At 39.9% G+C, this 25,330-nt stretch overlaps 1 protein-coding gene across 2 annotated transcripts in view; it reads left to right on the top strand.

Moving 5' to 3' along the window:
* TMEM131 (transmembrane protein 131) overlaps nucleotides 1-25,330 on the top strand; it is a 171,297-nt gene that overhangs the window by 79,293 nt on the left and 66,674 nt on the right. For both annotated transcript variants that reach the window (XM_070474615.1, XM_070474608.1), the window contains exon 5: nucleotides 15,754-15,877. In XM_070474615.1, the coding sequence (XP_070330716.1) occupies nucleotides 15,754-15,877 (124 nt within the window). The remainder of the gene's footprint in view (nucleotides 1-15,753; nucleotides 15,878-25,330) is intronic.

Raw genomic sequence — 25,330 nt, 5'->3', positions numbered from 1 at the left:
CATATGATATTCCTCTCTCTCTGACTTCACTCAGTGTGACAATCTATAACAATGTCTAGGTCCATTCATGTTGCTGCACATAGCATTGTTTTACTTTTTTATGGCTGAGTAATATGCCATGTATATATGTGCCACATGTTCTTTATCCTTTCCTCTGCTGATGGACACTTAGATTGCGTCCATGTCTTGGATATTGTAAACAGTGCTGCAGCGAACATTGGGGTGCACATATCTTTATGAATTATGGTTTTCTCTGGATATATGCCCAGGAATGGACTTGCTGGATCATATGGTAGATCTATTTTTAGTTTTTTAAGGAACCTACTAATAGCTATACTAATTTACATTTCCACCAGCAGTGTAGGAGGCTTCCCTTTCTTCTGTACCTTCTCCAGCATTTATGAGAAGAAAGTAATTTAAAGGGAAAGGTAATAGAAACTGTATGCAGATCTATTGAGTCAATAAATGAAAACTGTCATTTCTTTTAAGTTTTGTCAGAGTTGTCATTAACCATTTTCTGCTAGTAAAGACATTAACAATTTCTTTACAATCTCAAACCTAGAATAGTCGAATACATCAGTCATACTTGTATATGGTAGAGCAGTTAGCAGAAGAGCTATCTGCTAGCAACTCCATCTTCTCGGGTGTTTATATTCTTACAAAGATCATGGATTTTGGAGGGGCTAAAGAGAAGTTGGTATGCTTCCTTCTGTACCGGTAGATGGAATCTGTGTTTGCAAATAGTCTTTATATGAATAGTAAAACTGACTTGTGGGTGTTGGATTTAAAGACCATAATGTTCAGATAGGAAATACATTACTCTTGTTCTTGTCCTGAAAAAGGTTGAGGCACAATGTTGAGGCAAGAAAACATAGAGTTCTTAATGTGATCACAGTAATGTATCACCCAGTCTCCTTCTGTAAAATGCAAGATATTTAGTGAAACATGCCATGCACTTTGATCTTCAGCAAGAAAGTTCATTATTTTAAAAACAATAATGAGTAAAATTGTCTTTAAGTTTGTTCTCATCCTGAGTGAATCAGAAGAGAGGCTGATGAGCCCCAGTCTAGGACTGTGGCATGGGCCATGTTTATGATGACACCATGAGCCTGGGGACAGAGGAGATCAATGGACAGTAGCAAAACTTAAAATCTAATGTAGTGAGTTTTCTTACTTTAAAAAGCTTAGCAATGACATTCTAGAGAGATTGTTTCAGAAGTTATACCCAGTGTTTTTCACTTCATTTTTTAAACAGAGTTTTAAAAATTTCACGAATCTTTTAAGATAAAGAAGTGTTCAGGTATACTAAATATCTGAATTGGAATTGGTAATGTCTGTTTCAAATCATCTGTCACTCAACACTTTAAAAAATGCACCATCACCCAAATAGAAGAAATTGAGATGAAGTCAAGCAAAATTCTAGACTAGTTTTAACCCTTTTTGGATCATGGTGTTTTTTTTTTTTAAGAACAGATGAAAGCTATGGCAACCTCTTCCTTCCATTCCCCAATGCTTACATATACACAAAATAACATTTTGCATACAAGTTCAAGGGTTTTGTAGCCATCCCCCTCCAAGTCCGTATCTGGATCCTTAAGAGCTAGTGAAGAATTCCTGTTCTAGACCACAGATTATTAAATCACTACTACAGAATTTGTTGGGGTTTTGCCTGATGCACTAGCCGTACGTGTTCACCATAGTAAACTTAGAAAATGCTTCTTAAGAGAAAGAAGAAAAAAATTACCAGTAATCCAGCCACTCAGAAACACTAACACTGAACTTTAACCCTTTAAGTCCTTTTTCTGTGTATCTATATTTATTTATTGAGTTATAGAAATATAACAATATTTTCTGAACATAAACTATTTTATAACCTGCTTTCTAAACATAATATACCATGCCTTATTTGATTCCATCAAATTTTGTTTTAGTATCAAAAGATACTATGTTTTTTTATAGTATCAAAGAACAGCAAATTGTATGTATGCATTTTAAAAATTCATTTATTGCTTTAAACTTTTTGTTTTGTAATCAGTACTGAAACTAATGCTTTAAGCCATGACTTTCAGAAGAGAGTCCAAAATTATGAGATGAAAAGATATGCAAAACATGAAACAGTTAAGATTTACTCTAGAGAATAATTGAGTATCATGCACAAAGAGAACTGATGGGGATCAGTGAATTAATGTACAACCAGAGAGGAAATAAATGAGATTTCTTTAAGAGACTGGTGCTGATCCCAGAGAACTGGAAATGTCCTGAGCTGAGAGCAGCTGTGGATGATGTGTTGAACATGTACGAACAGACAAATGAACCCCAGGACAGACAAGGGTCGGGTCATACAGTGAGGAAGATTGCTTGAAGCCGAATGTGTGCTCTTAGGGACAGCATAGTCACACTGGACTACTTCCCAAAGCAGCAAATTTATATGCTGCTGCAAGAAGTCGAAGTGAAAAACAAATTCTGTCCTTAACTTAAACTTTTCTGTGTCCAACCTGAGAGCCCTGAACAGTTTGTTTTTATCTCATAAAGTGGATCTCACAGAAGTGAATCAGTAGAAGTAGAAGTTGGGAGCAAATGTGAACAGGTTCACAGGGTTCAGTCAGAGGAATAGATCCAGTCAGAGATTTTTATATGTGTGTGTATGTATGAGAGAGAGTATATGACTGTATGTGTTTCTGTGTGTAGAGTTTTTGAGGATTGACTTATGTTAATATAATTGCAGGAGCTGGTCAAGCAGGCCCGCAGTGTACAAGAGCAGGTACTCAGGAAGGGATAATTGCCTCGGACTGGATTTCAAGGAAGCAGGGCAATCACAGATCCAGCTCTTGTTGGGAGTTTCTTAGCTAAGGCAAGGGCCAAACTGTCTTTGAAAGCTCCAGGTGTGTTATACATACTTTAAGAGGCTCCTCTCTCTGAAAGGAATTTTTCATGGATGGTTTCATGCAACCATACAGAAAAGTAGTTCAGTTCAGTTCAGTCGCTCAGTTGTGTCCGACTCTTTGCGACCACATGAACCGCAGCACGCCAGGCCTCCCTGTCCATCACCAACTCCCAGAGTTTACTCAAACTCATGTCCATCGAGTCAGTGATAACCATCCAGCCATCTCACCCTCTGTCGTCCCCTTCTCCTCCTTTTCCAGTGAGTCAACTCTTCCCATCAGGTGGCCAAAGTATTGGAGTTTCAGCTTCAGCATCAGTCCTTCCAATGAACAACCAGGACTGATCTTTAGGATGGAGATGCAGTCCAAGGGACTCTCAAGAGTGTTCTCCAACACCACAGTTAAAAAGTATCAATTTTTTGGCACTGAACTTTCTTCACAGTCCAACTCTCACATCCATACATGACCACTGGAAAAACCATAGCCTTGACTAGACGGACCTTTGTTGGCAATGTCTCTGCTTTTTAATATGGTTGGTCACAACTTTCCTTCCAAGGAGTAAGCGTCTTTTAATTTCATGGCTGCAGTCACCATATGCAGTGATTTTGGAGCCCAAAAACATAAAGTCTGCCACTGTTTCCCCATCTATTTCCCATGAAGTGATGGGACCAGATGCCATGATCTTAGTTTTCTGAATTGAGCTTTAAGCCAGCTTTTTCACTCTCCTCTTTCACTTTCATCAAGAGGCTTTTTAGTTCCTCTTCACTTTCTGCCATAAGGGTGGTGTCATCTGCATATCTGAGGTTATTGATATTTCTCCCAGCAATCTTGATTCCAGCTTGTGCTTCTTCCAGCCCAGCGTTTCTCATGATGTACTCTGCATAGAAGTTAAATAAGCAGGGTGACAATATACAGCCTTGACATACTCCTTTTCCTATTTGGAACCAGTCTGTTGTTCCATGTCCAGTTCTAACTGTTGCTTCCTGACCTGCATACAGGTTTCTCAAGAGGCAGGTCAGGTGGTCTGATATGCCCATCTCTTTCAGAATTTTCCAGTTTATTGTGACCCACACAGTCAAAGGCTTTGGCATAGTCAATAAAGCAGAAATAGGTGTTTTTCTGGAACTCTCTTGCTTTTCGATGATCCATTGGATGTTGGCAGTTTGATCTCTGGTTCCTCTGCCTTTTCTAAAACCAGCTTGAACATCTGGAAGTTCACAGTTGACGTATTGCTGAAACCTGGGTTGGAGAATTTTGAGCATTACTTTACTCGAGTGTGAGATGAGTGCAATTGTGCAGTAGTTTGAGCATTCTTTGGCATTGCCTTTCTTTGGGATTGTTCTACAGAAAAGTATAACAGATAGTAAATATATTCTTAAACTAAATTCTGTAATTAAAAATTTTCCTATGTTCATATTTTTATTGATTTTTAAAAATCACTTGTAGCAGACATAATGTTTCATTCCTGTAGGTTTTGGCAAACATCTCCACATATAAGGGCATTCTCCATAACCATAGCACCGAGCTTACCAGGCTCCCCTGTCCATGAGGGTTCTCCAGGCAAGATACTGGAGTGGGTTGCCATGCCCTACTCCAGGGGATCTTCCCAACACAGGTATATTCTCTACCATCTGTACTGCAGGCGTATTCTTTACTATCTGAGCCACCAGGAAAGCCCATTATTGGTATTCTAAGAAAATGAACAGTAATTGCAGAGTGCCGTAATTCCTCTGTTTTGGTCAACTGTGGTGCTGTAGTTGTTTGGTAAGTGACAGAAATCTAACTGCAACGAGTTAAGGCAAAGATGAGGATATACGAAAAGGAATTCCAAGGACTGTCATATGTTTACAGAAAGTTCAGAGTCGCAGTGGGGTCTGGGAACAGCAGGATGCACGCTATCCAGCACCCCAGGCCCTTCTCCCTGTCTCTTGCCTCCTCTCGCGTGCTGGCAGCTGCTTCTCATACTGCCCGCATCTTTTTCCTGTGATGACGGGAACAAATCAACTGACTGCCCTTCAGACCCACATTCTTGTAGTCTCCCTCCACCAGGGAATAGTAAAGCTTCCTTTACTTTAGTTTGAAAAGTCTGAGAGTAGAACAGTCATCACTCTGGCATAGGTGAAGGAGCCAACCCACCCTACCCCTCAGACAAGGACAGTGTTTGGTAGTGGATGTATCTTCCAGGGGGTGTCTCTGTAATTATCAGGGTTTCACTCAGAGAAAGAGTAGTCCGCTGTGGGCAGCAGCTCCAGCTGAAGTCATCACAACTTCCATGGCCTGGAGAACCGCTGATGACCTTCATCCTCTCTAAAGCATGCCTTTCCCATCCTGCCTAGCAGAAGTAGGAACTGCCCCCCCCCCCCCCCCCACTGCCTCTGTGCTGTTGTGTTCCCTCCACTGAGCTGGGTTGGATCCCCACCCCAAAGCTGGTTTAGTGTCAGGGCTAATCCACCAGGTGGCTCAGTGGTAAAGAATCAGCCTGCTAATGCAAAAGACATGGGTTCCATCCCTGGTTTGGAAAGACCCCCTGGAGGAGGAAATGGCAACCCACTCTTGTAATCCTACCTAGAGAATTCGATGGACAGAGGAGCCTCACAGGCTACCGTCCTTGGGGTTGTGAAGAGTTGAATACAACTTAGCGCCTGAGCATGCAGTGAAACTTTCTGGAGAGTAGGGTAGGCTCCCAAGGTCTGAAAAATGGCTTGAGAGAGCAGAGAAAGGAGACTGGCTTGAATCCTGTGGTTAGGGGGTGAGGCTGGGTAGAGTTACATGGTCTGCGTTTCTCAATAGATCCAAGAGAGAAAGTATACAGGCTTTCCTGTGGGCTTACCCAGGTGTGGGGCATAAGGTGAAGGGACATTGTGGGGCTTGAAAACTGTTTGTAATCAGGCATCAAAACTAGAGTTGAATTCTTCATTACACTTGACATCCTCTACTAACTTCTGTCAAAGCGTTGGTTATTGTTCTGATTCTTTCTTTTGATGTCTGTTCTCCTCCTAGACCAGACTATCAAGATGAATTTGTTGTTGGTCAGTTGCTAAGTTGTATCTGACTCTTTGTGACCCCATGGACTATAACCTGCCAGGCTCCTCTGTCCTCCACCGTCTCCCAGAGTTTGCTCAAATTCATGATACACACTATTTATCTTTACATATTTAGCACGTATCTCATACTTAGTACATGCCATACATTATCTTCAAGTCCAAAAAGATTGTCTGCTGATTTCTTCTGCTACAGTTAAATCTGTTTTGTTCTTAAGTGCTTTTGCCTGACTTCAGTAAACAATTGCTATACCTTTTCTTCTTGATCCAGCTATGTGCAGATTTAATTAATGCCCATGCTGTAAATGTTTCATTAGCTTCATATGTCTGAGTAATTTTAAGACTTGAGAAGTACCCTTAACCGAACATTTTATTTTTTTTCCAGAAATTGTTAAGTATTCAGAAATCATTGCTCACTATACTGTACTTTTACTTATGCGCTAAAGTTTTTGCCTTATGTTTTCTGTGAACTCTTTCTACTGCTTGTGGTCATTTTTGCTAAACCAGAAGTCACTGTTCATTTTGAAACACCCTTTATGATATCTGGAAGAACTTTTGATTTGGATGAAATTTACCATTCCAGGTTGGCAACCAGGGTCTCCAGGATGGTTTCCCGTCCTCCGGCAGAGACGTGACTCTAGTTCTGTGGCTGCTGTCTAAACCGCCATGGCCCGAGTCCTCGCACTACCCTGCCCATCCCCGCTGTCCTCTAGGTCTTTGATGTTTGATCAGATTAACTTTCTTCAAAAGTAGGCTTTCTTTTCATCCATTTTGTTTAAATGTATTCTTTAATTCTACCTTTTTTTTCCCTTTCCCTTACCTTTTTCTCCCTCCCCCCTTCTTTTCTTTCCCCTTTTCCTTCTCTTATCTGTAACAGTTAGCCTGGAGAAATCTTGGACATGACCACCCTTCCCCTTTACTCACCCCCCTAGTTATTTATGCCAGTCCTGTTAAATATTTTTCTGTTTCCATAACAACTCCTTTTTTTCAAACATTTACTGTAGTTTTAAAAGATTCTTTGGGTGAGGACTTGTTTCATTGAGTTCTTTGGTTTATGTAATTAGGTGCAGAAAATCTTGGTTTCAAGTCTAAAGTAGAGACTTAATGGCTTTCTAAAAAAGTGGAAATTGAATAAACTTGCTGTAAATGGAAGTCTTTATTGTCAAGTTAAAGTCAGTTTATGAGCCATTTCTCCCTAATCACTTTCTGGTATTCCCAGAAAATCAAGTAGGCCGTCTTTTCTAAAGGGCTGTTTGGTGCTTTTTAGCTTTCCAATTTCCCACTGTTCTACCAGCACCCCAGTTCAGCCTGAGGGTGCTGTGCTCAGACGCTTAGTCACGTCCAACTCTTTGTGATCTCATGGACTATAGCCCACCAGGGTCCTCTGTCCCTGGGATTATCTCAGCAAGAATATTGGAATGGATTGCCATTTACTCCTCCAGGGGATCTTCCTGACCCAGGGATCCAAATCTGCATCTCTTACCTCTCCACTGGCAGGCAGATTCTTTACCAGATGTGCTTGAGACGATGGTCAGGTTTTGTGGTAGTTGAGTGGTACAGAGTACTGCATATTGATTTGGCGCAACTTCCTGCCAGAAGTGATGTTAATAGACCCCTCTGTCACTGCCATTCATAAAGTTTGTCTGAAGGCAGCTGCTCAGCCATCTTTTCAGCTATTCTGTGGCATTGCATTGTCATCTTTCTGTGGCTAGAAAAATTGCCATTAACCACAAAATTGCAGCTTACTTTCCAAGCTCGTCTCTAATTCATGAGTGCTTCTTCCTAATTCTTTCAGGTCTCAGACTCTTGTAAAATATGGGCAGTTAGTCAGAAGCTCTGCCCTGTCAGCACAGAGAACTGCTGTATGATTCAGCTTGATTTATCTCTAAATAATTCACAGTAACCCCCTTGGCCCTACTTTGAAGCAGCTGATGATGGAAACAGGTAGGACCAGCACTAACAGAGCTTTGAAAATCTTTTGTCTTATTTTCACGTCTTCCCTGTCTGGCCAAGCAGTCACACATGATGTCTGTGACAGGAGGATTCTAAGGTGGCCTCCAGATTCCTGGTCCCTGAGGAGCACATACACCTCCTCCCAATCATATTCAAGCAAACACTAACCTAGATGTTGCTGTAAAGAATTTTGAAAGTGTAACTGAAGTCCCAAATCAGTTGACCTTTAAGATTGGGGAGGTAATCTGGGTACTTGACCTCATCATACAAGCCCTCTAAATCTGGCTGTAGCAGTCAGAGACCAAAATGTCAGAGGTTTGAAGCTTGAGAGGTATTTGATGCAAGTGACTTTCCTTGTGTTGGTTTTGAAAATGAAGTGGCCATATGGCAAGATACTGAGAGCAACCCAAACTTTGCCAACAACCTGCATGAACTTTGAGCTTTGATGCCCGAGACCCCAAGCAGATCCACCTGTCATGCTCTGCCTCGACCTGTGCCTGACAGAGTTGTCAGGTGATGAATGTCTGTCACTTTCACCCTCTGTCTGTGGTACTTCGTTAGGCAACGTAAAAGCTGGTGCACTATTTATTTATAAGTAAATCTGTATTAGTACTTGACCATAGTTTTCCATGGTTTTGGTGTGGCCGCTCTCCTTAGCCTCCTACTTTATTTAGGAGGTTGAGGTGAGGGAGAGACAGGGAGAGCTGTTTGCATGAGCTCTGTAGGCGGGTCCACCCAAGGATTAGACCCTCTGCTTCCATGCTGTGGACCTGTAGCTGCAGAAAGCCTGCTCCCATGTGTGTGCGACTGGGGTAGCCCGCTGATGTACTCCGGATGTCTCTGAGCAGCATAAGGAGGTGACCCTTCTCCCCTGAGCAAGGGTTCATTTCTGGAGGGTGTGGCCCGGGGCCTCCCCCTTTGATCACTAGAAAAAGAGCACAGCCAACCTCAGCAGCACTGCAAAGCAAGCTTTCTGACCCACCCCACTTCCAGGCTCCTGGCACCTCTAGGCTTGTTTCCTTACCCACGTCCTCTCCTGTAGCTGGCCATCTTCAGTCCAGTCTTCTTCAGGGATCCTCCAGATTATCTGTCTGTCTTTCACCATGTCTGTTTCATCTAAACTGAGATTGATTGCACTGACATCACAGGAGGAAAACATTAAGAACAAATTCATAGGAGAAACACTGGTTGCCAGGTAGTGTATAAAATATTTGAATTTTAAGAGCATATTTGTTGAAAGGGCTTCCCTGATGGCTCAGGCAGTAAAGAATCTGCCTTCAGTGCAGGAGACCCGGGTTCAATCCCTGGTTTGGAGAGGTCCCCTGGAGAAGGGAATGGCTGCTTACGCCAGTATTCTTGCCTGGAAAATCCCATGAATAGAGGAGCCTGGTGGGCTACAGTCCATGGAATCACAGAGTTGGACATGACTGAGCGACTAACACACACACACACACACTTGTTGAAAAAAGCATAATTGGTGAGCTTACAGGGTGTAAGGAGGACATGTTTATTCCCCTGTGTTTTCATCTCACTTACATGTGTGCATAAGGCTTGAGGAAGAGGAGTTCTCCCTTCCACGTTGCCTTTGTAAAGCTTCTCCTTGTCGCAACAGGCCAAAGTTTGAAGCCCCAGCTGCATCTGTACCTACTTTTATTTTGTGGTTCTGTGACCCCTGCCTGAAATCAGTGAGCCTGTTGGTTAAGAGGTCTGGTTCCTGAGGCAGGAGGAAGCCCATGCACTGGGGCTCCTGAGGACACTCGGCCTCCTGCTTCCTCACCATAATGCGTTGTTCCAGACCTGCCTCTGGGTGCCCTCCATCCCTGCCTCAGGAACAAACCTTGGTCGATCTTTGGATCTTTCCCTCGTGGCTGAGATTTAAACTACAGAAAGATTTAGGGCCTCATCGTGGCTGGGCTGTAAGCCATGGAGCAGTTTTGGACCAGGTTTCTGCTTCCCCGCAAAGCAGGAAACTTCTGTGGGAAGACACCTCTCAAGGGCCATCTGTGGGCACAGCCTCCTAGGGACTGCTATTGGCGTGCATCTTCTCTGCAGCCTTCCCACTGTGGGCATGAGCTGGCAGCATCTGCGGTGCTGAGCTCTGAGAGTGGGGAGTAGCTAAGCTTTAGAGACACCAGAAGGCATTTAACATCAACAGCAACAAAACTTCATGTGAGCGTTATAAAGAAATTCTCAATGGTGTATAAAATGAAAAGCAGCACAAATCGTCATCAAACCCTTAGAAAATGTGTTAAATGTTGACAGAAGACAGTGAAGAGTTCTTATTTATGTAATTTGTGGACCGTATGCATATGAACCTGACTTTTTAGGGTAGTGTGGGAAGATTCTTTACCACTGAGCCACCAGCAAAGCCCTAATATGGAAAGAAGGTGGTGTTCTCCCATCCTGGAAAAGGCAAAATCTGTAAAACAGTCCGAGTCAGCTGTAGATGAACCTGCCCAAGAAATGAATAAAGTGGTGGCATGTTACATTTGATGTTAGTTTAGGTGATACAGAATATGAGAATTAAGTGAAATGTGACTTAATGTACAACTTTAGATGTAGTGATGTCTTCTTCATCACTGCTGATATTGATATTATGCCTTCTCTTTTTTCTTTATTAGTTTTGCCACGTAGTTAATAATTTATTAGTCTACCCCCAAAATGGTAATTTTTGACTTCATATATCATCTCTATTTTATGTGTTTTACTTCATTGATTTCCACTCTTATTTCTATTATTTCTTTTCTTCAACTTTCTTTTGTTTAATTTGCTGTTCTTTTTCTAATGACATGGTTGCTTAGCTCATTAATTTTCAGGCTTTCTTCTTTTTAAATATGTATATTTACACATATGAATTTTACATTAAGCACAACTTGAACTGTTTACCACAAAATTTTAATAGTTAATTTCTTCATTTTGATTCATTTGCAAGTGGTTTTTAATTTTTATTCAGACTTCATCTTTGATCCGTGAGTTGCTTACACATGTTGCTCTGTTTATTTGTAGACAATCTGTTTATCTGATTTCTAGTTTAATTGGGCCACGACTAGAAAATTCTGCATGTAAAGAATTATGGGGGCTTCCTTGGCTCAGTGGTAAAAAGAATTTGCCTGCCAATGCAGGAAACTTGGGTTTGATGCCTGGTCTGGGAAGATCCCACATGCTACAGAGCAACTATTGACCCTGTACTCTAGAGCCTGGGAGCCACAACTAGTGAGCCCACGTGCCCTAGAGCTGCTCTGCAACAAACCACCGCAGTGAGAAGCCAGCACAGCAATGAAGACCCAGCACAGCCAAAGATAAATAAAAATTATTTTTTTTTTAAATTATGAACAAAGAAGAGATACAACAAATAGAAAATAACTAGCAAGGTGATAGACTTTAATCGTAAAAAATTGCATTTAATATAAATAGGCTAAACACACCAGTTAAAAGACCAAGATTGTCAGATTAAAAGAGCAAGACAAAACTAAACACACAACAGAAATCCAAAATACAGGAAGCAAAATTGACAGAACTAAAGGGGAAAACAGACAATTTAGTAGTAATAGTTGGGGACTTAGATACCCCACTTTTGATAATGGCATTTGGAAAGAAGTAAACTATTTTTAGATGTTATCTTCTTATACATACAAAATCCTAAGCAGTCCACTTTTTAAGAATATAGAATAAATGAATTCAGGGAGGTTGTAGGATATCAGCTCAATATGTTGTTACTGTTCTGTTGCCAAGTCATGTCCGACTCTTTGCAACCCCATGGACTGTAAAACGCCAGGCTCCTCTGTCCTCAGCTATCTCTCAGAGATTGCTCAAATTCATGTCCTTTGAGTCAGTGATGCTACTGAACCGTCTCATTCTCTACCACTCCCTTCTCTGTTTGCCTTCCATCTTTCCCAGCATCAGAGTCTTCTCTAGTGAGTCAGCTCTTCACATCAGGTGGCCAAAATGTTGGAGCTTCAGCAACAGTCCTTCCAAGTGAATGTTCAGTGTTGATTTCCTTCAGAATTGACTGGTTTGATTTCCTTGCAGTCCAAGGGACTCTCGGTAGTCTTCTCCAGCACCACAGTTCTAAAGTATCCATGTTTTAACTCTCTGCCTTCTTTATGGTCCAACTCTCACATGCCTACATGACTACTGGAAAAAACCATAGCTTTGACTATACAAACATTTGCTGGCAAAGTGATCTCTCTACTTTTTAACACAGGGTCTAGGTTTGTCATAGCGTTCCTTCCAAGAAGCAGGCATCCTTTGATTTCATGGCTGCAGTCACCATCTGCAGTGATTTTGGAGCCCAAGCAAAGAGACTCTGTTACTGCTTGCATTTTTCCCCCTTCCAGTGGTAAGACTGGATGCCATGATCTTTGGTTTTTTTTCAGTGTTGAGTTTCACACCAGCTTTTCCACTCTCCTCTTCCACATTCATCAAGAAGCTCTTTAGTTGCGCTTCACTTTCTGCCATTAGAGTTGTATCATCTGCATGTCTGAGGTTGTTGATATTTCTCCCAGAAATCTTGATTCCAGCTTCTGATTTATCCAGCCCAGCATTTCGTATGATGTACTCTGCATAGACGTTAAATAAGCAGGGTGACAGCATACAGCCTGGCCATACTCCTTTGCCAGTCTTGAACCAGACCATTGTTCCGTGTCTGGTTCTAACTATTGCTTCTTGAACTGCATACAGGTTTCATCAGGAGACAAGTAAGGTGTTTCGGTACTCCCATCTCTAAGAATTTTCCGCAGTTCGTTGTGACCCACACAGTCAAAGGCTTTAGTGTACTCAATGAAGCAGAATTATGTGTTTTTTTCTGAAATGCCCTTGCTTTCTCCATGATTCAGTGAATATTGGTAATGTGATCTCTGGTTTCTCTGTCTCTTCAAAAGCCAGCTAAAACATCTGAAAGCTGAAACATCTGAAAGTTCTCAGTTCACATACTGTTGAAGCCTAGCTTGAAGGATTTTGAGCATACCCTTGCTGTCATGTGCAATCAGTGCAATTGTATGATAGTTTGAACATTGTGGCTCAGTGGTAAAGGATCCTCCTGCCAATGCAGGAGACGTGGGTTTACTCTCTGGGTTAGGAAGATCCCCTGGAAATCCAGTGTTCTTGTCTGTGAAATCCTATGGACAGATGAGCCTGGCAAGCTATAGTCCATGAGGTCTCAAGAGTCAGACACAACTTAGCAACTAAACATCAGATACAAAAATATTTTATTTCTATATACTAACAATGAACAGTCTTAAAATTAAGACAATTTCATTTATAATAGCATCAAAAATAATAAAATATTTAATACTTACATACAAACTTAACAAAAGTAATACTGTAAACTAAAAATGACAAATCATTATCAAAAGAAATTAAAGAACTAAGTATATAGAATCTGTCTCATACTCATAAATCAGAAAACAGAAATGAGAATGGCAATACTCCCTAAATTGATCTGTGGATTCAACACAGTCCCTATCAAAATCACGATTTACTTTTTTGCAGAAATTGACAAGCTGGTCTTAAAATTCCCATGGAAATAAAAAGGATCCAGAATTGCCAGTCTCAATGTTTTAAAAGGAGACCAGCATTGGAAAACTGACAGTTACCAATATCAGAAACTTGCTACAAAGCTTTAGTAATCAAGACCCTGTAACTCTGCAGTGTGGATAAGTGGGGAAGAATTTATATTCCAGAAATAGAACTTTACATGTATTGTAAATTGATTTTGTCAAGGGTGCCAAGATCATTAAATGAAGAAAGAATAATCTTTGCAACAGATGGTGATGCTGCTAAGATAGCTAGATATCCACATGCAAAAGAATTAAGTTGGATCTCTACCTCATACCCTACACAAAAGTTAATACAGAGTGTGTCTAGAACTAAATGTAAAGGTAACAAAGTAAACTATAAAACCTTAGAGGAAAACATTGGAATACATCTCCATTTTGCAGTTGTTTTTGTGCAATGGTTTCTTAGATACGGCTCCAGAAGTAAAAGTGAAAGTGACAAAAAAATAAAATATACAAATTGGATTACATAAAAATTTAAAACTTTTTTGCTGCAAATGATACCATGAAGAAAATGAAAAGATAGCCCACAGAATGGAAGAAAATATTTGCAAATATCTCCTAAGAAACGTATATACATCATGTATGAAGAATTCTTACAGCTTCTTAAATTTTACTGTGTGCATAAGTACAGGGTTTTCTCATCTCTCCTTGTTGACATTTCATAATCGAGAATTATTTCTTTTTTTAAATTTTGGGTTTTGCCCATTTTTTGTCCATACTTCAGATATTCCTACACTCTTATTTTCCAAATATTGCCACTTCTAGTTATGCCCTACATATCTGTTTTTCTTTTGATTTTTATAGCTCTGTCTTTTAAAATATTCTAAATATGTATTCTTTCATGCTGAATTCTGAGCTAAATTGTCAATCTCATCTTCTCAGCCATGAACAGATTTTTGTCTCCCTAGCCAATCTGTTACCTATGTTTATTGCTAATATTTTCTCTGGTTTTCTATATGATTATCTCATTTTGCTAGTATCTTGCCATATCTCTCTATGTATACTCCATTATGCTTATTTTTAATTCTTGGTTTAACTTTTCCAGCTTCAGGAATGCACTATCGCACATATAAAGCAATTGTATTTCTGTCAGCTACTTGTAATTTGAGGTTTATACAGATGAAATAAAATTTCAGAAAACATAGGCCAAAATGACTGTGTAAGAGGATCTTGTAAACGTTGTAACTGAATTAGAACATGAGGGTAGGCAGGAAAACGCAGAGCAGAGATGTTGTTAAGGGTGGGACCATGAACATGGAGCCAGCCTGACCCAAGCGGTGGAAACACAGGGAGTCACTTGTTTAGGCTGATGCCAGGTGACAGGGACCTTCATAACCCTGAGGTCACAGAGTGGGGCAGAGTGGGCAGGCTCCGGCACGCACACTTTCACCACATGCCTGGTTCTGTGCTGGGCTATATGAGGAATACACAGTGCATGTGTAACATAACGTTTGTTGTTACAGTACTGATAATCTTGCTGGGGAAATAAGAAAGGTGTCAAATAAGTAGAGATCACTCTGAAAAAAGTAATTTATATCACATTTACATTTATATTACATTATATTACAGAGTTCTCTTAAGCTGTCAGTGAGACAGCCTCTACAAACACGGTTAGCAGCAGAAGTACTAAAAGGCCTGCGTACTGAGGAGGTTTCACTTTTAAGACGAACTACACGTTGGATCCTAAGGAGAACATTAAAATAAACCTGTGGATATCAGATCTTGAGTGTGTGCTTTCTATTGTTAGAGCAGGGACCAGAGCCAAATGACTTGGATTCAGATGAGGTTCCAAGTGTGGCTTTCAGCATGTTATTATGCTTTCTGTGCCTTGGTGTCCTTGCCTGTAAAATGAAGATAATAGCTCCTAACTCATAAGGCAGATATATCACATACCTTTGCCACGAAAGTTCACCTTCTAAATTGAAGAGCATTTGTCAGTGGAATTTGGGGAGAGGAGAAGATTTCAGAATTAGAGAAGCAGGTAGTGTTGCAGGAAGAAGGGGGTCTGACCATTGGGTTCCTTGCCTGCTTCCTCCTAGACTGTAAGCTTTGTCCAGGTGGAGACTTGCCACTTTACCTCCGAGTACCTGGCTCAGTGTGGGACATACACTTGGCACTCAGAAATTTTATTTGCTGCATAGCTAATGAATGCGTTTTATGTAACTTTAGATATAAATCAGTGTAATAAGTAAATCTGTATCTTTGGGTATATATTTGTCTAAATAATTTTGATGATTAATTTTTTAACAACCAGAAATTTACTCTAGCACTGTAAATTGTCTTTGAATATTTGTGACCATTTTCTTTTTGTTTTTACAGACCAGTTGGAATGCCAAAAATGGAAAAAGTTTACTTACATAATCCTAGTTCTGAAGAAACTATTACTTTAGTATCAATATCTGCTACAACATCACATTTTCATGCATCATTTTTTCAAAATAGGGTAAGTTTCTCCACTACATTTGATGTTTCTTGAGATTGAAAGTGAAACGTCAAAATCTTTTTTATGTAATTTTATTTTATTGTAACTAAAATCTGATTTGAATGTTTCATATTTATACTGGACTTCAGTTTGCCCCATTTGCTGAAAACTACCACTTCTGCTCTTCAGCACACATTGTTTTTCTTAACATGAAACAGCCTAACAAATCAACTTTGAAACTTAAGCACTCTGAAAAATGTAGCATTCATGTCTTCAGTTGGTTTTCTTTTCCTTCCTAATAATAGGTAAATCCTCAGCACTGTGTTGGTTCTCTTTTTCTGAGTAATAAAACACCAGAAACACCCACTTGTTAGCTTGTGGTTCTGTAAGTCACCTTTCGGTGGGTTCTTTGCTCCAGGTTTAGTAAGGTTTTAACTAAGATGTCAGCTGGGCTGAGTCCTTGACTTGAGACTCAGGGGAAATCCACTTCCGGATTCATTTACGTTGTCAGCAGAAGTGGGTTCCTTGTGCTTGTAGGACTGAGGTTCATTACTGGCTGTTGGCCAGAGACCTTTCCCAGTTCCCTGAGGCACCCAGTCTCCTCGTCACCATCTTCACACCGCACTTCTGTGTCACATCTTGCTCATGCTTCAGAAATCTGTGGCTTCCTCTTCCACCACCAGTGGAGAAAACTCTGCTTTCATCATGTCATTGGGTCAAGATCACCTGGTAGTCTCCTTATTTTATTAACTTAGAGTGAGCTGACTAATAATCTCATTGTGTCTGCAGAATTCTTTTTATCAAATAATGCAAATCACAGGTGTGATATCTCCTCATTCACAGTCACAAAGTGAGGGCAGGAAATTTGGGGGCCTGTTTAGGATTCTATCTACACATATATCCTCTAAAATTTTACTTAGAATCATTTTTATAAATACTATGCAAACTTGTTTCTATAAAAAAAACTTTGACAAAAAATTGATCTTAATAAATTTGAGAGAATGCATTAAGCTTTAATATGTCGACTTCCAAAATAATTACCTAAATAGCAAATATCAGAGGAAAGTAAATTAACGAAGTCTAATTTCATCTTCCCAGGGTTTTCCCTGACTTCTTTGAAAAGATATAACTAAGTAATTAATTTGTAGTGTATAAATTTTCATCAGTTATTTCAATTTTTGCATTTCTTCTTTCTAAAATCCTGTTTCATCACATGTTGTCATTAAGTAGCAACTTCTAGTATAAAAACAAGGCATATAATCTTGACATTTTTAAAATTGAAAACTGTCTTGTAAACAAGGAATGGATAAGTCAGCATATTTTGATGATAAAGTTTTAATTTGCTTATTGTGCTGAGTTGTTCTTTGTTTACTTTTGTAAATGGACTGATGGTCTCAACAGTTGAATCCCAGTGCTAGGAGAGACGTGTGTGTATATGCAGCTAGCCTCGTACCCTTGTTCTGCCAATGAAGAGCTGAACCCCAGTTGGCTTTGCCTGTCGTTGTGCAGTTAATGACAGGAACCAAGGTGAAGGTCTAGGTATACTGTTGGCTTCCCCAGGGATTTGTGTCATATGGAGCTACGGTGTGGCTCCTATACGTTAGTCTGTGTATGGAGACACACTTAGGTACAGATGGAATCATCCAGCTTTCAGGCATTGCCAAAGTGTAGAGACATGTTGGGTTAAAAGGTAAAATAGTGAAGTGACATGAAAACAGTTTAAAAGTAGTTTACAACTACACTGCAAATTTTATTTTTATCTTGTTAATTTAATTTGCTAATTCAAACAATGTTTTGTTGTGTCTAAGCATCAGGCTTCATCCTTATTAAAGGCCAGGGTTTTTACATTTTTAATGTTCCTGTCACAGTACACAGCAGAGCAAATAGATAGCAACGTTACAGATAGAGTCTTAGGGGCTGTGTGGACAGCGCAGACCAAGTGGACTGAGAGGGGACTTGCAGGGCACGTGGCCCATCCAGAGGGACCAGCCCTCACTCCACTCTAGCCAGTGGTGGCCACATGGGCATGTAAGCTCATGCACAGTCATGATTTTCCAGGAAGAGTCAAAAATGGGGACTTGCATATGAAAATCTCCCGATATTTACAAATGATAAATGAAGTAAGTTTTGAAAGACAGTGTAGACCAAAGAAAACAAGTTTAAAGGTCACCAATTTGATGTTTCTGGACGTTTCCGGGACTTGTTTGAACACATGAATCTTACGCAAACAGAGTAGTCTCCCTGAAAATTCTTCAAAAGATAAACTCAATGTATATGTAGTCAAAGAACAAGTTAAAAGCCAGTTTGTGTTTTCTACTGTCAGGATATGGAATTAAACAATAAAATAATTTACACCTATCAGAATTTACGTTTAGGTACTCTAGATTTAGCTTGAAAGGAGATAGCCAAAATCTGTGCTGTCTTAAGTTGTTATTTTCTTATTCTTCTTGATTTTCATCTTTATTCCCTACAGTAAGATACTGATTTCAGAAGCTCAAGAAGTGGAAAGGTGGAACTAACTCTTGAGAAGAGGGAACCTTATTTCTCTTCCACTTAATTTTATGCCTATCATCGGAGCCTTTGGGGAAAAATAAAGAGTTTCTCATGTCCAGGAGAGCAGGCCCTTTCTCTATATTTTTTTTTTTTTCTCTATATTTATCCTAAGTCTAGTTGTCTTGTCATCTTTAGAATTCCTGGTCAGATCATATTTCTTTGAGAATAAAACATTTTCTGTAACTCACTTAAGTTTTTGATTGTTAACCAGTATCATACATGCATTAACTAACCAGTAGGAAACACAAAAAAGAGTAGTCATTATTTAAAAGGCCAAGTGTTACATAACCTTTTTTTTTTTAACCACATATAAATAATGCATCTTACCTGGAAGTCAAGAACAAGGGTAATAAAAGGAATGTGGTTGTGTGACAATATATTTTTCTATATGTAACTCCTAATAGTTATTCGTGGTTATAATTATGTTGATTAACTATGATTGTCTAGTTATAATTAAAATTACATAATATTAAAACTGCAGTTTAGACCTATTCATCTTCATGGCTAGACTGCATATTGGCCATAAAATACATAATATATGGCCTGTTACAAAGAATACAGATATTTTTAATACTCTGTAATAGTCAAATTTTGATTAAGATAAGAATTGTAGAAATGGATCCCTTATTAGTAAGCAAACAAAAATTATTTTTCCTTGGTCATATAGAACCTTTTGTTTGATTACCTTTTTGGGTTAATTGAAGATTAACTAGGATAACTTTGCTTCAACCCATGGCTAAAATGAAGTTTTTACTCATTTATTTTAGTATGCATAATAATCTCTTTTCATGGGTTGAAGGTCATTAATTGCTATTAATGATAATTTTTAATTATATATAAAGACCTGGACATTATTAATTCTATTTCAGGTTAAATTCTGATATCCATGCATGTTATTGGGAATTGAACAAAATATGGTAGAGCCAGTGATATGCAAATATTATTATACAGATGATAAAAAGAATCAGATTTGTATCTGTTTATATGGAATAGTATGTTAATATGTAAAAAACACATTGTAGAATAGAATATGATGCCATTTTTTATAAAATGTAGAAAATCTTCCCTCAAACAACATTCATCCCCTTAAACAACATCTCTCCAATTTCCCCACCACCCAGAGTCTGGTAACCCCATTCTGCTCTCTGCTTTTATAAGTTCTGTGTTTTTAGATTCCACATAGAAGTGATTGTTTTTCACCATCTATCTCACTTAGCATAATGTCCTCATGGCCCTCCATATCACAAATGGCAGGATTTTTTTTTGTTATGGCCAAATAATATTCCATTGGATATGAATATACACCACAACTTCTTTATCCATTCGTGTGTTGCCAGACACTTAAGTTGTTCCCATATCTTAACTATTGTGAATAATGCTGCAGTAAACGTGAAAGTGCATGTATCTTCAGTATCCTATTTTCATTTCCTTTGGCTTTATACCCAAGTGGGATTATTGGATTATATGGCAATTCTATTTTTAATTTTTTGAGGATCTCTAAACTGTTTTCCATGGTGGCTGAAAAAATTTACAGTCTTACCAACAGCATGAAAGGACTGCCTTGTATTCACATCCTCACCAAGATTTTTCTGTTAATGACAGCTGTGATCTGATATCTCATTGTGGTTTTGATTTGCATTTCCCTGGTAATCAGTGATATTGAACATCATTACATGTGTCTGTCGGCCATTTAGATGTCTTCTTTGGAAAAATGGCAGTTTAGTTCCTCTGTGCATTTTTAAATCAGATTGGTTTTTGGTTATTGAGTTGTGTAAGTTCTTTATATATTGTGGATATTAACCTCTTATCCATTATATGGTTTGCACATATTTTTGTTTATTTATTTTCGGCTGTGCTGGGTCTTTGTTCCTGCACATGGGCTTTCTCTAGTTGCAGCAAGTAGGGGCTACTCTCCAGTTGTGGTACACAGGCCTCTCACTGAGATGGCTTCTCTTGTTGCAGAGCACAGGCTCTTGAGTGTTCAGTTCAGTCACTCAGTCGTGTCCGACTCTTTGCGACCCCATGGACCGCTGCACGCCAGGCCTCCCTGTCCATCACCAGCTCCCAGAGTTTACCCAAACTCATGTCCATTGAGTCGGTGATGCCATCCAGCCATCTCATCCTCTGTCCTCCCCTTCTCCTCCTGCCCCCAATCACTCCCAGCATCAGGGTCTTTTCCAAAGGGTCAACTCTTCGCATGAGGTGGCCAAAGTACTAGAGTTTCAGCTTCAGCATCAGTCCTTCCAATGAACACCCAGGACTGATGTCCTTTAGAATGGACTGGTTGGATCTCCTTGCAGTCCAAGGGACTCTCGAGTCTTCTCCAACACCACAGTTCAAAAGCATCAACTTTTCGGCGCTCAGCTTTCTTTATAGTCCCAACTGTCCCATCCATACATGACCACTGGAAAAACCATAGCCTTGACTAGATGGACCTTTGTTGACAAAGTAATGTGTCTGCTTTTTAATATGCTATCTAGCTTGGTCATAACTTTCCTTCCAAGGAGTAAGTGTCTTTTAATTTCATGGCTGCAATCACCATCTGCAGTGATTTTGGAGCCCAAAAACATAAAGTCTGACACTGTTTCCACTGTTTCCCCATCTATTTCCCATGAAGTGATGGGACCAGATGCCATGATCTTAGTTTTCTAAATGTTGAGCTTTAAGCCAACTTTTTCACTCTCCTCTTTCATTTTCATCAAGAGGCTTTTTAGTTCCTCTTCACTTTCTGCCATAAGGGTGGTGTCATCTGCATATCTAAGGTTATTGATATTTCTCCTGGCAATCTTGATTCCAGCCTGTGCTTCTTCCAGCCCAGCATTTCTCATGATGTACTCTGCATATAAGTTAAATAAGCAGGTGACAATATACAGCCTTGACGTACTCCTTTTCCTATTTGGAACCAGTCTGTTGTTCCATGTCCCATTCTAACTGTTGCTTCCTGACCTGCATACAGGTTTCTCAAGAGGCAGGTCAGGTGGTCTGGTATTCCCAGCTTTTTCAGAATTTTCCACAGTTTATTGTGATCCACACAGTCGAAGGCTTTGGCATAGTCAATAAAGCAGAAATAGGTGTTTTTCTGGAACTCTCTTGCTTTTTCGATGATCCATTGGATGTTGGCAGTTTGATCTCTGGTTCCTCTGCCTTTTCTAAAACCAGCTTGAATGTCTGGAAGTTCATGGTTGATGCATTGCTGAAACCTGGCTTGGAGAATTTTGAGCATTACTTTACTAGCACGTGAGACGAGTGCAATTGTGCGGTAGTTTGAACATTCTTTGGCATTGCCTTTCTTTGGGATTGGAGTGAAAACTGACCTTTTCCAGTCCTGTGGCCACTGCTGAGTTTTCCAAATTTGCTGGCATATTGAGTTCAGCACTTTCACAGCATTATCTTTCAGGATTTGAAATAGCTCAACTGGAATTCCATCACCTCCACTAGCTTTGTTCATGATGATGCTTTCTAAGGCCCACTCAACTTCACATTCCAGGATGTCTAGCTCTAGGTGAGTGATCACACCATCGTGATTACCTGGGTCATGAAGATCTTTTTTGTACAGTTCTTCTGTGTATTCTTGCCACCTCTTCTTAATATCTTCTGCTTCTGTTAGGTACATACCATTTCTGTCCTTTATCAAACCCATCTTTGCATGAAGTGTTCCCTTGGTATCTCTAATTTGTTGGTTAGTTGTAGTTTTTTGGTTGAGCCTTCAGGATGTTCTGTATGTAATAGCGTATCATCTGCAAATAACAACTTTTTCTCTTATTTTACACGTCTGAGGCCTTTTATTCACTGTCTTGACTTAATTGCTTTAACTTAGGCCTTCCAGTACTGGATGAATAAGACTAAGAGTGGGCACCCTTGTCTTGTTTCTGATCTTAAAGAACTTTCAAATTTTCATCACTGAGTATGATGTTAGCCCTGGGTGTTTGTATATTGTCTTTATTATATCAGGGTATGCTTCTTCTGTACTCAGTTGAAGGTTTTTATCATCAAGAGATATATTTTATCAAGTGCTTTTTTGTTGTGTGGCTGGATTTACTTTGCTAATAATTTTTGAGAATTTCTACATCTATATTCATCAGGGATGTTGTTTATAGTTTTCTTGTAGTGTCCTTGTCTGGCTTTGGTATCAAGGTAATGCTGGCCTCATAAAATGAGTTTGAAAATGTTCCCTTCTCTTAATTTTTGAAAGACTGGCATCAATTCTTCTTTAAGTATTTGATAGAATTCACCAGAGAAGCCATCTGGTCCTGGAGTTTTCTGTTTGGGAGGTTTTTGATTACTTATTTGATTTCCTTACTTATTATTGGTCTATTGAGATTTTCTGTTTCTTCCTGATTCAGTCTTGGTAGGTTGTGTGTTTCTAGGAATTAATCCACCAGGCTGCTCTCCTCTTCCCCCCAGCCCAGGAGAGGTCGCTGTCTTCATGCCTTGGCATGGGTTGGGGAGTTGACCCAGGAAAATTCCTCTTACTATCTCTCCTGCAGCCAGATTCTTTTCTTTTCTTTTCTTTTTTTTTTTTGTTTTTGAATTCCAGTGGCATGCTGGAATACCTCCTTGGGAAAGGTAGACTCTGCAAGCTATCTCTTGTCCAGTGGTATCTTCCCAGGTCCGCATTCTGCAGGTTCTTTCCTAGCTGCAACTAGACGGGATGGGGTAGGTTCATTGGTTCCGCAGCCTGTGCAGAAGTCTGTCCGCCTGTTTCCAGATACACAGGTGGGCAAGATGACTCCCAGGTCTCCAGGTATATGGCACCAGATGCCACAAGTCCCACAGAGGCACTTCTGCTGTGGATGGATATCTAATGTGTTATTTTAAAGGGAACAAGACGGAGGAATGTCTTACACCACCAGATTTAAATAGGAGAGTCAGGGAAGGCTTCATTCAGAAGGTGACAGTTGAAGACTGAAGGAGATGTATGCAGGGCAGTGGAATATCTGGATGGCATTTCATACAGAGGGCTCGGCCAGCGAAGTCTCTGATGTGAAAGCATGACTGGTGTGCAGCGAGGACAGTGTGGCTAGCCCAGAGTGCGCAGGGGTGAGAAAGGCAAAGGGGCTGTGGTCGGGGACGGGCTGTGACGGGCCTTGTAAGCGGGTCCCGAGGGGAAGCTCTCACGGGTTTTGAGCAGAGGAGTGAATGATGGCTTTATGTTTTATAAGGATCACTGTTTATCAGAAATAGACTCAAGAAGGGCAAGGGGAGAATAAAGGACGCTAGTTATCTTGGCTGTTGCAGAATATCGGGGTTATTTTTAGTTTTAGACTATTATTATAATAAACTAATATCAGAATATCAAGATTGCTCTAAGCAGAGAGAAAAAATGAAGAAAGCTGTCAGATTTGGGATGTATTTTGAAGGCAGCAGCAGAGTTTTCTGAGGTGGGATTGAGAGGAAGAGAAGCCTCAGGAGTGACTCCAGAGATTTTGTCTTGAGCAGCGGGGAGGACAGCTGCCATCAGCTGCGACGGGAAGGGCCGAGAGGAGAGCAGGTTTCGAGAGCGTGGCCGGGAGTTCAGTTTTGGATGGCTTAGACTTGGCGTTACCTCCTAGACGGCCAGGTGGAGGTGCCAGGGAAGCAACTGGTATTTAAGTTTGGTGTGTGAGGGAAAGGACTAGGCTTAAAACAGAAGTGTAGGCAACATTGTAAATAAACTGTACTTCAATTAAAAAATCTATTAAAAAAAAAGTAGCTTAACAGTGACCCCGTTCCCCCCCGCCGCAGCCACTGCTCTCAAAGGAAAACGAGAAGCATTCACTGAAGGAGGGAGGACTGTTCAGACACTTTCATTTGTTGGTTTGCTTTCACATTCTGGTTTGGGTTTTTCCAATTGAAATAAAATCAAGAAATCTGAAAAAAAAGAAGTGTCGGAGTTGCCGGTAAAGATGTGAAGCCCAGACCTAGGTGAGATCGCCAGGGGAGCAGGTGGTCAGGGACTGATGTGGTACAAAGATGAAAAAACGTCACTGCAAATAATTTAAAACCAAAGTTAGCACGTGTTGGGCTGCCTTCATTACCTTTTCCTACTGTTTTCTTTTTTCTTTAGTCAAACTAAATTTATTTTAAAGTTTGCAGCAAAGGGAACAAAAAGATAAATTGCAGCAAATCTGATGAATTTTTACAGGACGATTACATTCCTGAACCTGAGTTTATTGTTCTGTTTCATCACTGTTTTGTTAACATCCTTAAGTGTCTTTTGGAAGTAGATTTTCCCTGTTATTTAGAAAATGAGAAAAAAGGAAATAATTGTTCTGTGTGTTTCTTGAGGCATCTTTTTTTTGCTTTAGTTGAAGGATAATTGGTTTACAATATTGTGTTGGTTTCTGCCATATATCACCCTGAATCAGCCATGGGTATACATATGTCCCCTCTCTCTCTTGAACTTCCCTCCCACCTTCCACCCCATGCCACCCCTCTGGATTGTCTTAGGGCAGCAGGTTTGAGCGCCCTGCATCATACAGGAAATCCCCACTGGCTGGCTGTTTTACATACAGTCGTGTATCTGTTTCACTGCTTCTCTCAATTCCTCCCTCCCTCTCCTTCCTCCCTTGTGTCCAGTTTTCAAGTCTTTAAGTGATAAAGAGTTGATTGGTTATTGGGAACTATCAGAGAACCTATACTCTTGTATCCAGGCTCCTTTTCCCACTAGGGTAAAATGACATCGTGAATTAAAAACTTTACACTACTTTTTATTCTTGGTCATTCTATCTGGGGTTTTTATCAGTTTTGCAGACCTTTTTGAAGCATCAGCTTTCGGTTTTCCTGGTTTTTCCATTTTCTTTTTTTTTTTTTATTTTTATTTTTTTTTATTTTTATTTTTTTTTAAATTTTTATTAGTTGGAGGCTAATTACTTTACATCATTACAGTAGTTTTTGTTATACATTGATATGAATTAGCCCTGGATTTACATGTATTCCCCA

This window comes from Odocoileus virginianus, chromosome 2 (genome assembly GCF_023699985.2).
Source record: "Odocoileus virginianus isolate 20LAN1187 ecotype Illinois chromosome 2, Ovbor_1.2, whole genome shotgun sequence".
Lineage (NCBI taxonomy): Eukaryota > Metazoa > Chordata > Mammalia > Artiodactyla > Cervidae > Odocoileus > Odocoileus virginianus.
This window is presented reverse-complemented; position numbering and strand designations above follow the sequence as displayed.